This window comes from Grammomys surdaster, unplaced genomic scaffold, assembly GCF_004785775.1.
Source record: "Grammomys surdaster isolate TR1022 unplaced genomic scaffold, NIH_TR_1.0 141, whole genome shotgun sequence".
NCBI lineage: Eukaryota > Metazoa > Chordata > Mammalia > Rodentia > Muridae > Grammomys > Grammomys surdaster.
The window spans coordinates 7,541,141-7,554,575 of NW_021604599.1; the positions used below are offsets into that span (position 1 = coordinate 7,541,141).

Sequence of the window (13,435 nt, forward strand, 5' to 3'; positions counted from 1 at the left end):
TTGAGTCATGCAAAAAACTCCTCCTGGGGGAAAATGAAGTCAGAGTCAGTTAGTGGTTGCATTTTCACAAGGATCCCATTAAAGGAAGGACTTAAACTCCTGCCTTTCATAGAGCAAAGGACTAAGATTTCTGTTGTTAACTGTGGGATCCAGGAGCTGAAAGGTGACAGTGACTGTTTGAACCTTCCCACTTGGCTGGCTTAGAGGCAGGGCCTGGGGTGGGCAGGCGGCTTAAAGGAACCACTCCTGGGCAAGGCTGCCATCTGCAGAGAGGGTGCAGATCTGTTTTACACTTACCTTAAAGGGGATGGGGGAGAGGGAGAGGGAGACCAAAGAGAAGATGGGGCGGCCAGAGCTCAGTGCTGCCCCCTGTAGGAAAGATTCTGCCAGAAAAGTCGTGTGTGCCGCTAAGGGGAAAGATTTGTGCTACGTTCCTTTTTAATCAGAAGGCTCTGAAAAAGAAGCTAGTTATGAGTCAAAAGAGGCGGCTCCTAAAGTCTGGGCTTGTTTTGAGTTTTGTGGGGTGCCTTGATTACAAAGAAGCAATGCTTCATTTCTTGTTCCAGATGTAAGGCAGGATTCCCTAGGCTATCATTTCAGATGTCAAGAACCTTGAATGGGAAAACAACAACAACAACAACAACAAAAAAAACCCAAAAAACCCTTTTCTCAACATGGGGTTTCTCCTCATTGTTTAGTAGAGCCTGATCTAATATTTCCTTCTTAATATATCCTAGAATCTGTGTTCCTCTCAAGTGATGATGACAAGCCTTCCTGCACACTGTCTGCAGATACTTGATGAGACGGTGGTCTGCTGGTCTCTGGTTGCACTTCTTGGCTCCTGCTTTAGGTGGCGCTGTTTGACCATTTTCTCCACGGAAGTCTGTGTACTGGGAATGCATTCAGAAGAGGAGGCTGGCCTGATGTTAATAGAACCCCACTTTCTTTTTCACAAGATGCTCTCTTTGCACTGAGTACAGACAGCCAGTGCCTGTTCTGCATTGCAAACCTGAGACATCTCTCAGATGCAATAAGAATAAAGACTTCTGAATGACGTACTGCGGCCTGCTCATAAGTGGATCGTAAAGTGGGATGGGGTGGTGTGGTGGTGGGAGGAGATCTACAAGTCATACAACGTGGACTGATAGTTGCCGTATAAAATAAGCTTGAAGAAGTAGCCTGACATGGTACAGGAAAACAGAAAAGAGAATTTGCCTTGGGGAGTTGTCAGGAGAGGTCATCGTAGGCTGTTACATGCACAATAACCATAGACTGCTTTTAAATGTGTGTCTCTGCACGCGTGTGCGTGTGTGCGTGTGCGTGCGTGTGCATGCACAGTTCCATGTAGTTCATTTTTGTTCTTTTACAGGCAGCAAATTGGTCTTCCTCCTAAAGCTGGCAGCCCCTTGAAAGACCCCTTCTCTCCCTCCCTCCCTCTCCTTCCCCCTCTCCCTCCCTCCCTCCCTTCCTCCTTCCCTCCCTCCCTCCCTCTCTCCCTTCTTTCCTTTTTTTCTTTCCAATCATCTTTTGATTCTAGAATACTAAAAGACAGTTGAACTACTTCAGGATGTTGGCTCTGGGTGGGGTTGGCACTTGAAATACAGTATCTCTCAGAAGCTCACTGCTTGGGGACTTCACTCTTGACGTTGTGACTCCTGTCAGGCATGGTGGCAGGTGTTGGCAGTTCTAGTCCTTGGGAGGCAAAAGCAGAATTGATAGCCTAAGCTATAGTGACACTCTGTCTCAAAACAGCACAACACAAAACTCACCCAAGAGTTAGTTTTTGAATTTTGCACTGATTATTTCAAAGCACTAGGCAACCTTGAGCTTGTGGTTACTGTCTTTCGTAGAAGATCAAGCTAAGGGGACAATGTAACTGACAAACTTGCTTCAGCCACCCCTGGTGACAGTGGCCAACATCCCATGGCACTAGTGATGGGATTGTATTGATTGGCACCTGCCGAAAGCATATTTGAACCATTATCTTTTCAGAGTTAAGATGCAGTATCTCTTGGGTGGAATGATCTGGAAGTGACCTGGTGTATTCAGTTTCCTTCCAACACTCGTTTGGGGAGATGAATTAGCCTTTTAAATCAGGAGACTCAACAATTAGAATTTGATTTTTTAAAAAACCAGAGAAGAGGAAGATATTTGCAGCTGTTTCAGAGAATGATAAATCAGAAGCGGATGGAACCTTGCTCTCCCTGAAGGCTTGCCTTTCTCAGCAAGCAATCTGTGGGTTGCACATTGAACTGAGGGAGCACGAAGATGCTTGCTTCCAGGAAGACCTGGTGGTTCAGATGTTAGCCATTAGGACCCGGGTGTGGGATTTTTTTTTCAAGTTAAATTGAAGCAGCTCTGGTAGAAAGGCCTCCCAGATCCACGCCTTCCATCTCTGGATAGTCATCCCAGGAAAAGCAGATCTTGGCAGAAAAGTTGTTAGTGGTGGCCATCGTGCAGCTGAAATCCTTTGGGAATAACGGGAAATATGGGGTAGGAGTGGGTACATCATGTACTTCAACACTATATAGAGGCCACGGGCTTCATAATATTAAGCCAAGACAAACAAAAATCCTCACGTGTGTTGAAAATATTCCCTTCTCTTGTTAGAGAGCTGAGCCTCAGCGCAAACACACACCCTCTCCAGTGGTGACAGGTCTCTCTGGCAGTATATGCAATATCAAGGTCATTAGTCTCACCTTTGGCTCAGGAACAGATATCGTCAACCACATTGAGCTAATCACCAGGGCTTTCCAAGGTAGGGCCTCACCGTACTGGAGGCCTCCTCTCCATCCTGTCTTTTTTCCCCTTTTGAGTATGAATATCCTGTTGGTTCTCCAGACGGGCTCCAGGGAGTGACACAGCATGCTTAGACATAGGCACAGTTTGGCTGTGCTTCCTGAGTGAGCTGTATACAGATGTTCAGTCCTCTGGATTCCTCTAGCCTCTGGGATGTTCATGTCCAACAGCTGAATACCATTATAGTAAAAGTTTAGTATATTGTTTTTTTTGATTTATTTATTTATTTAATGTATATGAGTACACTGTCTCTGCCTTCAGACACACCAGAAGAGGGGATCAGATCTCATTACAGATGGTTGTGAGCCACCATGTGGTTGCTGGGAATTGAACTCAGGACCTCGAGGAAGAACAGTCAGTGCTCTTAACCGCTGAGCCATCTCTCCAGCCCAGTATATTGGTTTTTGTAGCCTGTAATTTAATGAGTTATTTAGTCAATCCCCCCCTCGTGTGTGTGTGTGTGTGTGTGTGTGTGTGTAATGTCTAGAGTTTCTTTTGTGTTTTTTCTACGGAACAAACTGTGCCACTACTGGATCTGGAGAGATGAAGGCTCTGAGAGCACTGGCTGCTCTTCTAGAGGACTGCACTTCAGTCCCCAGCATCCACTTGGTGGTTCACAACCCTCTTTATGGATACTCCTAGAGGGATCTGATGCCTTCTTCTGACTTCCTAGGGCACTGCACAAACATGGTGCACAGACATACATGTATGCAAATAAACACCCCTAAAACAGCCGTGCTATCAGCAGGGACAATGTCACTTTTTCTACCTTATATGAATGCCTTTCCTTCCCTCCTTCCTTCCCTTCTCCTCCCCTCCCTCCCTCTCTCCTTCCTTCGCTCTTTTCTCCGTCCCTCTCTTCCCTCCCTCCCTCCTACCCTTTCTCCTTCCTTCCCTCCCTCTCTTCCCCTTCCTTTCCTCATTTTCCTTTCCTCCTCCTTTTCCCCATTTTCTCTTCCCTAGTTGCTCTGATGGGGTCTTTCTCTATTCTGTCAGATAAAAGTGGCAAGAGCAGTCATACTTCTCTTAATTAAATAAAACAGAAATGTCCAGTTCATTACTATTGAATATGATTAGCTATGTGTTTCCCATATCTTTTTGTTGAGATATAGTTCTTTTATGCTTAATCTGTCCGGAGTTTTCATTACAAAGGGGGGCTAAATCATTTTTCTGCATGTGTCAAAGCGACCGTATGGTTTTCATCTTTTAGTTCATTGCTTTGTATATGTTGAGCTGTCTTTGCATTCCAGGCATAAGTCCCATTTGATTGTGGTAACTTCTCTCATGCTGTTGAACTTGAGCTGTGAGTATTTGGTTAGGACTTTTCTCATCTGTGCTTAACACCAATACTGTCCTGTCATTTCTCTTCTTGTGAGTGTCCTCATTTGGCTTTGGTGATAAGGTAATCCTGAACACATTTACAAGTCTGAGAAAGATTAACTGTCAGGTCCTGGTCTTTTTTTTAGATGGAAGACATACTGTTACTGAACCAATGGAAGACATTCTGTTACTGAACCAATCTCCTCACCCATTATTGATTTATTCAGGCATTTTCTTTTTTAACAATTAAGTCTTAGTAGGTTTTTTAAAAATTTTATTCTATTTTATTTTCTGTGAATGAGTGTTTTGACTGCCTATCAACATCTATGTACCACATACATGCAGTGCCCCAGGAGGCCAGAAGAGGGCAGCAGGTACCCCCTGAAACTCCAATTACAGATGGTTGTGAGCCTCCATGTGGGTGCTGGGAATCAAACCTTGGTCCTCTGGAAAAGCAGCCAATGCTCTTAATTCCTGAGTCAGCTCTCAGTCTCCTTGGTAGGTTTTTTTTTTTGTATCTAGGAATGTATAATCTCTTTTTTATGTTTAAAAAAATGTGTGTACATGGATATGCTTTGAATACATCTGATAAGTAAGGATAACAAACTTAAACCAGGCTACATAGTTATCTAAAACTTAGATAGTATTGTGACTGTTGAGTCTCCTGTATGCCTCTTCTTGGGCCATTTCCTCTCCCCAGCAAGGCACTATGATTTGAACATGAATCCTCATTGCCTTAAAAGGGAACCATGGCAACCACACTCCTGTTACACTCTCTGTGACTGCCACCTACACTGCACATGTGAGCTTGAGAAGCTATACAGAGCACTCCATTGTATGTTTCTACATTTTTACGTAAATGGTCTCACATGCTACTTTTACAAATCAGAAAGGCATTTTCTGTTCTTTTGGAAAATGGATGGAACCGGGGCCATGGAATCATGAGCATCAACTGGGTTCTTTTGATTAAAAACAACAGAAAGTAATCCTGCTGGTTCAAACCACAGAGGGATTCAGAGAGGCTCACATAAATTTTTCATGATCAGGAAAGGCAGCTGCTCCGTGAACAAGAGCAGCAGGTAGCTGAGATTCAACCCTCTTGTCTTCATCCTTGGCATGGAAAACCACAATGGCCCTGGCTTCTACTTACCTGGATCCCAGTCTTTAAATTCCTAGGATAGTGAGAAAAATCCAATTAAGCCAAGATGGTCCCCCATATGGTCAGGAATGTAGGATGATTTAGTAGAGCCATGATAATCAGGCCCTTTCCCAGTGAACTGGGGATATAGCAGAGGAGGTCCGTGAGCTGGGCACCCGAGCAGGTGATGACTCTATGGGGACAGGGAACTGGAGATGAGGAGGAAAACACCTTTCTCTTCTTTTCTTTTCCTTTTTTTTAAAGATCAAAGGGAAAGTGTTACTATTTGAGAGTTCCTATCTGGCATTTCAATTGATTTGGGCTTCTGAATTTTGAGAACAATTCAGTCGAGACACAAAGAAAATAATTCCTTGTTTAGTAATATGACTCCTTCTGTTTATGAAAAAAACTCAATAGCCAATATAAAGGATGCTCATGAAGACAGCCATTGACTCTGAGTCGCTGATAGGTGGAGATAAAAGTCAAGGACCTCATTGCTGGAAAGCGGAAAGGATGTAGAAGAGACCTCCATAGCAACGAGTGACTAACCTAAGATCAGAACCAGGCTGTATCCCTGCCCACTGAAGACTTGAGGAGAGGAATTACCGGTTGTGGTCACAAAGCTAGGCTGACTCTTTTCCTAAGCAAGCCAGATACATGTAGGTTAAAGAAAGTGAAGCTGGTATCTTCTCCCTGTGGGAAGGGAGAATGCCCTTGGGCCAGGGGTATCTGTTCCATGGTAGGGTTTTCCTATCAAAGCTTATATGAGCCCTTGGGTATGATCTCTTGCTTAGATAGGGGTTGGGTTGTAGCTGTGGTAGGGTGGAGTAGGAAACTGACTTCACATTTAGTGCCTAAATACATCCATCCACGTGTGAGATTTTAGATCTGCTTTCCCCCCCCTCCTCTGGCTTCAGGGAAGCTCAGATGTGTTTGGCCTACAGTAGTTATATATTCCTACTGAGTCACTGTCCACTTCTGAGCACACAGGGAATGCTAAAAACATGCTGCTGACGCACTGGCCCTGAGAGGAGAGAAATGCCAAAAGTCCAGGCCAAGGGGAGGCAGAAAAGCAAGTGGGAAATGTCCCAGGACCGTTCTCCATGGAAGCTCACATTCCTTTTCTAGCCTTCCTGGACACTCTGGTGGGGGGACATCAAATATTCTTTTCAAGCAACACCTAAAATACCACCTTCCACTAAGCCTTCTTTCCCCCAACAAATATAGACTCGAGGGGATCCCAAAGGAACCCACGTCTTCCTCCAGACCGTCACAGTGAGGTCACATGATAAGAAATGTAAAGCGGATTCATACATGGACCTTGCAAATGCTGGCACACCGTTCTCAGTGTCCTTACATTCCTGGCTTTATTTCTCCATCCACAAGTACCCATGCGGCCTTAAACAAGCCAGTCAGGCTCTGATGTTCAGTTTCTGTGTCTGTCGAGCACAAACACCTACCTCTTAGTGCTGGTGGTCTTATTTAAATAGTTGGTACGGTGCCTGGTTTGCTGTACCTACTATTATAAAGGAAGTCTGATTACTATTGTAATATTGTAGTGATCATTATCGTCACTCAGACATCGTTACTAAGATAATAGTGATTAACTGAACTACTCCATTGCTATAAGAAAGATTCTTGTTCTTCGTAGTTTGAGTGACCAAGTTTAACCTTTTAGCCTGACATCAAATACAATAACATAAATTAGAGAATTAATGCTAATGACCAATAAGCATTTTTACTGACCCCTATATGCTCTGTAAATAACAGTGTCTAGGGAGCCATTAGCTCAAAGTGTAGAAAGAAATGTAGGGGCTCAGCAAGATGGCTGGCTCAGCAGGTGAAGATGCTTGCTGCCAAGCCCCGATACCTAAGTTCAATCCCAGAACACACAAGGTAGAAGAAGTGACTAGATTCTGGGAAGTTGTCCTCTGATCTCCAAACGTGTACTGTGGCACGTGCACCTACAGCACATGCATAAGACAATACATAAATGCATAGGAAATTTTGAAAGAGAGAGCCAGCTCTCTAGCAGTTTGATTTGAGAGGTAGCTACAAGATACCTACACTATCTAGGGGCTCTCCATAGAAGTCTTTGGAGGCTAGCAGAAGTCAATGAGAAAAATTAACTTAGGTGTCGATTTCCTACACCTGTCTGCACTTGGCACAATGTGAAAAGCATTTACTGTTAATTAACTGAGTTCTGAAAATTATGGACTTTGGAAAGGAATTCAGTGATTCCTAAAGAGTAACTCCTAAAGGCACAGACTGATTTCTTAGTGTCCCGGATAGAAATGTCAGAGACACAGAGTAAGAACATTTTAAAATTTCAGAAATAGTCTCGTCAAAGTTCTTCATGTTCTAATCTAACGGAATCTGATCTTTTTTAACTGGTTTCCAAGGGCTTCCAATGAACCCCCTGCTTCCTGACCCTCTTGTCTCCAGCTGGGGTTATAAGCCTGCAGAGACACACCTAGATCCTGTTTTGAACCTGTCAGCTTTACATGCTGTCTTTCCTATAATTGGACAAGTTCCTAATTGGAATATGGATAAGATTAATATTTTAATGATTCAAAACGAAAACAGAATGATGTAATTGGTAGGATCCCAGAGACATAAAGTATCTTGCGGAACATGTTCATCTTTGATCTGTTCATTGGTGTTTTGGAAAAGGACCCCATGGCTAAATAAGAGTTGGCAATGGCAGACTGAAGTTAAAGCAGGCTCTTTACCGCAGAGCCTCTGATGTCTTCAATGCACAAACATGCTCTGTAGTCTTATAAGGATGGAATGGGGGTGAAGGCTTTCAGCAGTTTCTTTACCCCAGGATCTTACTGGGGAAACACAGGTCTTGCTGAGTTTGGTGTATGCTTGGTGTAAAGGTGGTGGTTGGTTCTGTCTTGACAGGAAGGAGATACTGAGGGAGAAAGGCAGTACAGGTGCTCCTGTTTCACACTAAGACTTTCGGGTGGTGCTAATCTCCTGGGACTCGAGAAGGCTGAGAGGCATCTCTAGGCTAGAGAGCATCCCATTTTTCCTGACTCACCTTGTAGAGAAGCTCTGAGCTCAGCATAGGAGCAACCAACCCCCAAGACTAGGACTAGGTTTCTATCTCTGCCCACCTAGGACGGGTTGGAGGATGTGTCCGCAGCTGTGGTTATAAGCTGGCCTGCCTTCCTGTCCCTCCTTTCCCATTGCTTTGAACCTTGCAAAGCCCTTTAGCCTCATGCTGCAGAAGTTTGCTCTGCTCTGACCTCTGTCTCTCCAGGTACTGTAGATGGTCTGGGATCTCGGCTGTGTGCCAAGCTCAGTCCTTTTCCCCTTTAAATTCCCTCCCCTTTTGCTCCTCTCTATGTGAAGGTTTTCCTGCTTTTGGATTTGAGGAGGATCAGAAAGAAAGGCTTCAGGCAAAAGAGCCAACCACAGTAGGTGGCACCTCACCTTTGTTTCAGTTGGCTTCGTTCTTTCATTCCTGGTGGACTTTAAATGTGTTTTAGTCGCCTACTGGAGGTGTTTTATTCAGAGTTCAGGAGTATGGACAGATGCAGTGTGAAGGGAGCCGATTTCTAAACAGATATGTAGGAAGGACACAGCAGGATGAGAATAAGAAAAGACATGTTTGTTGCAATTACAATGAAAAGAAAAAAAAAAGCTTCCATTTGGAGAGATGCTACGATTGTGGATGCTGGGGTAGGTCCTGGGGACTGAAGGGGCTGACAGGGTGTGATTCCCCACAACAAATGTTCCTGCTGAGTGTACACACACACACAGTGCCCAGCCTACAGTTTCACCTCTGGCAGAGCCTAACAATTCTCAGCTCTCCTTTCCAGGGTTATTTTTGGCTAGGGCTGTTCTCTGATGGCAAAAGGTTTTAGCCCCCTCCCACCTCCCTCTCTGTCCTTACTAGGGAGAGAAACTTGTGCTTGAGCTAAGCTGACTCTCAGGGTGTGGGGAGAGAGGGCTGTGGGCTGGGCCTCTGGCTAGCTCAGACTCCAGTCCTAGGCTATCTTCTAGTGGAGAGTGGGCCTCGCAGTGCACTGGACCCAACTGTGTGGTGTTGTTGGGGACACAGGATCTGGTCTTAGAGCCTGTCTTTGGGACACTCCGAGAGTCAGGCGAGCCGGGGGGGGGGGGGAAGGAATCAGACAGCTGGGTGATCCTCTGATCAGAGCTGGACTGCAGAAAACTATCTGAAGGTGGAGGCACACTCCACTCCGGGACGTTGAGGGGACAATCTGAGTGTAGCGGCAGGAGGGTGGGAAGGGGCGGGGAGGGCGCAAGGCGGAGCCGGGAGCGAGGCCAGACCGCGGGGGCCCGGGAGGGCTGCAGATCCCCGAGGCTCCCGCAGCCGCGGCAGGACCGGCCAGCGGCGCCATGGAGGGGAGCCCCATCCCGGTGCTGACGGTGCCCACGGCGCCCTATGAGGACCAGCGACCGACCGGTGGCGGCGGGCTGCGGCGCCCCACAGGGCTTTTCGAGGGTCAGCGCAACTACCTGCCCAACTTCATCCAGAGTGTCCTGTCGTCCATCGATCTGCGCGACCGTCAGGGTTGCACCATGGTGGTGGGCAGCGACGGCAGGTACTTCAGCAGGACGGCCACTGAGATCGTGGTGCAGATGGCTGCGGCCAACGGGGTGAGTGACTCTCACGCCCGGTTTGCGGGTCTCCACACCCCGCCACCTCTCTTGTGCTCTTTCCAGCTTCCCATACCGGCGGCGCACTAGTAGCCACTAGTCACACTGGGACACTGGTCTTAAAGAGGGGCTGCTCGTCTCAAAGCCCCTGGCCTGGAACCTTAAGTTTCTCCGGCACCTGTTGTGCTTTCTGCTATATTCCCTTCCTTTCCATTTTCCACTCCATTGCAGCCTTGGGCTTCCTATATTCCTCCAGCCGGTTTATTGCCCACCTCCCTACACAGACTTTTTTCAAGTCTGCCAACATGATCTCCCACCCTGGTATTCTTTTATTCTATTATTATTATTACTATTATTATTACATTCTAACCACCACCACCACCACCACAATCCTCTCTCTTTCCAAATTGTAACTGTCAAATTTAACAATTATCTGCGCGCACACCGTCCAGTATTGAACCATGTGCTATTTGGCAAGAGTGGGCCTGGCAAGAGTGGGCCCCAATGCATCGCTCTAGCCCACTGGTCCTTCAGTGGTGACTTTGATTGGGATGGGAACGGGTTGGATGATTTTGGGGGCTTTGCAGCCTGGGCTCTCAGTTTCTCTTTCTCCAAAGGGTATAAGTGAGACTCGCAGTAGCATTCTTAACGCAATTCCTAACGCCCCTCCAAGATGCCTTTGGCATTTGACAAGCCAGTCCTCTTCCGTCTGCATCCTCATTTCTTCTCCCTCCTCCTAAGACCTCTACAGTTTTCTTCTGCAACCTGGATTCTCAGACTTCGAGTTTCTTTCTGTCTGCTCCCTCTTCCGTACCCTACAGACAGAAGCACCCTCGTAAATGCTAAATCCAATCTGCTCTCCCCACCTTGTCCCTGTTTAGCCCCAAATCCAGTTACTAAAACTTGTGATTAGCAAACTTTGGGGTGGGGGAGGTCTCTGAATTATCTGTAGGAAATAGGAAATATGGTTTCAAAAAGTCATTTGAGCCTGGTTAACACGATCAGATTCACACCCAGGAAACTTTCCCTCGAGTGAAATCTCTTGTAGATGGACATCTTTAAAAGCAGATAATTACCTGTCCTGAGGATTCTGGCCACCCCCCCCACCCTACCTCCCACCCCCGTTTTCATTTCTCCGTAGTGTTTCTTCATTACTGCTGTCCATGCTTCATGTTTCCTACTGTGATTTTTCTCTTTTCAGCGTTTTAAGAATGGAAGGGTGTGTGTGTGTGTGGGGGGGGGTGTTTTGTGAGGGTTTTGTTGTTGTTACTTTGCTTTTTAATACCCTAAAACCAATCAGGGGGAATGGTCCCAGAATGGATTCCACACTGGTATTTTTCTTTGGCTCTTCACCTGGGGTTGATGAATGTTGGCTGGAGTCTGGGGTTGGTGAGTGGTTGACAAATGCTCTTTCCCTCTTGTCTGACAAAGCTATCCCTGGGCATGATGGATGGGGGATAATGAGCCCTGGGAGCGCTGTAACGCCTCGCTCACCCTCCTCCACACTCTAGTTTGTCAGGGGGTGAGAAGAGTGTAGCCTGCCCAGTATTTATTGTGGGTCAGCATAGTTATTGAAGATGGCTATTGATTTGCATCTCAAGCCGTGGCTTGGACCATTCTCCTCTTCATCTTTTTTCTCACCTTTCCAGGAGATATGTTCTGAAGTGAATAGTCAGATGGTTGGCTCTAGGAAAAATGTACTTTGGCAGGACTAGAAAATAATGAGCAACATTGGTCCTCGTGCGATTGAAAACGGATGCGGACTCACTTGCCTTCAAACCTGTAGGCTTCATGAGGCTGAGGGGTGATGGACCTGGGTTTCTAAAGCCTTTAAAGATAGATTCCTAACTGAACATTCATAACCAGGATACAAAAGGAACAAACTAAAATGTATTCTGTCTGAACTGAAAAGTCTGATTATCAAGTGGCCTGCCACTCCTCTGTCTGAAAAAGTGGTTTTGATTGAAAAGCGAATGTGGTGGTTTGAATAAGATTGGCCCACATAGGCTCTTATACTTGAATGCTTATTGATCAGGGAGTAGAACTTTTTAAAAAGATTAGGAGATGTGGCCTTGTTGGAGGAAGTGTGGCACTGGGGGTGGAGATTTGAGGTTTCAAAAGCCCATGCCAGGCCCAGTCTCTCTCATCTGCTGCCTCTGGATCAGGATGTAGAATTCTTAACTGCTTCTCCAGCACCGTGTCTGCCCATGTGCCTCCATGCTTCCTGCCATGAGGATAACAGACTAAGCCTCTGAAACTGTGACCAAGCCCCCAATTCAATCCTTTCTTTTTGTAAAAATTGCTGTGGTCATGACGTCTCTTCACCGCAATAGAACATTGACTAAGGTAATTAATTTTACAAGGAAGTTTTCTAAGAAAAGCTGTACTTGGTATTTGTTCATATAATTGCTGGAGGGGACCAGAATTATGAAACTTTTGAATGATGAGCATATTACATATATTTTACTAGTTCACAAGCTTCAAGCTGACATATCTTACACTAGTGTATATAATTTGGGATTTGCATGTTTCTAGGATAGAATTATGAGTATGGAGCCAGAGAGATGGCTCAGCAGGTAAAGTTCTTGCTTCTAGGCCTGATAATCTGAGTTTGATTCCTAGAACCCATGTGGCAGGAGAGAACTGACGTTTGCAAGTTGTTCTCTGACCGCCATATGTGCATTGTGATATATGTATGCGCCCACATTCATACACAATAAATAAGTGTAAAAGATTAAAAATTATGGTTGGAATAGTGCATGTCTGCACTCCACAGTACACACCACATACATAAATATGTACAGAAAGATAAATAAAATAAAAAATTTAAAATTTATGGAAATTTGTAGCTTTCATAAAAGTCAAGATAGGATTTATTGACAGCCATAGTCTTGACTCTAAATATTTTATAATGTTTGTGCCATTGTTTTTGGATTTAATGTTTTAAATTTTCTTAAGAAAAATACAATTTGTTCCTAAATCCTTCAGTATGGATTTCTTAATAAATAAGGATCTTTCCCCACATAGTTATAACTCTATGGTTGGGTTCACTCAGTTGTTTTGAAATTCTTTTATGGTGATTTACTCAAACCAAGTTCTCCTAATCAAGGCATAAACATTACATACGGTAACGTAGGTCAATTTTTAACCTATAAAACACTCTCCTGATTGCCTGTCTGTGAATCTGTCTATGAAGCTGATTTGTCCAAAAATCAGTCCAGTTGCCTTGCAGAATGTTTCTCCTGGGCTTTTCAAATTTCCTCTAATTTTTCCATTTAGCTTTTCATCCTACCTGTTGTTTTTCTCGTTGGAAATTAGTTCTGAAGACTTGCCTTAGTCCACTTGAGTCACTGTAACAAAATACCATGAGCTGGAGAGTGTATAAACATCGGGAACTCATTTCAAAGCAGCTCTAGAGACTGTAAGCCCAAGGTCCATGCTCTGGTTACTTTGGTGTCTGGTGAGGGCCCATTTTCTGGCTCACAGAACGATGCTTTCTTACTGAGGCTTCACTAAGTGGGAGGGCCTAGCTAAGTCTTGAGG

The 13,435-nt window shown here is 45.2% G+C and overlaps 1 protein-coding gene across 1 annotated transcript in view; it reads left to right on the top strand.

Annotated features, from left to right (window-relative positions):
* Positions 1 to 9,536: 9,536 nt before the first annotated feature.
* Pgm5 (phosphoglucomutase 5) overlaps positions 9,537 to 13,435 on the top strand; it is a 169,482-nt gene continuing 165,583 nt past the window's right edge. Inside the window, exon 1 of the mRNA XM_028764110.1 lies at positions 9,537 to 9,892. Within this exon, the coding sequence (XP_028619943.1) occupies positions 9,632 to 9,892 (261 nt within the window). The 5' untranslated portion in view covers positions 9,537 to 9,631. The remainder of the gene's footprint in view (positions 9,893 to 13,435) is intronic.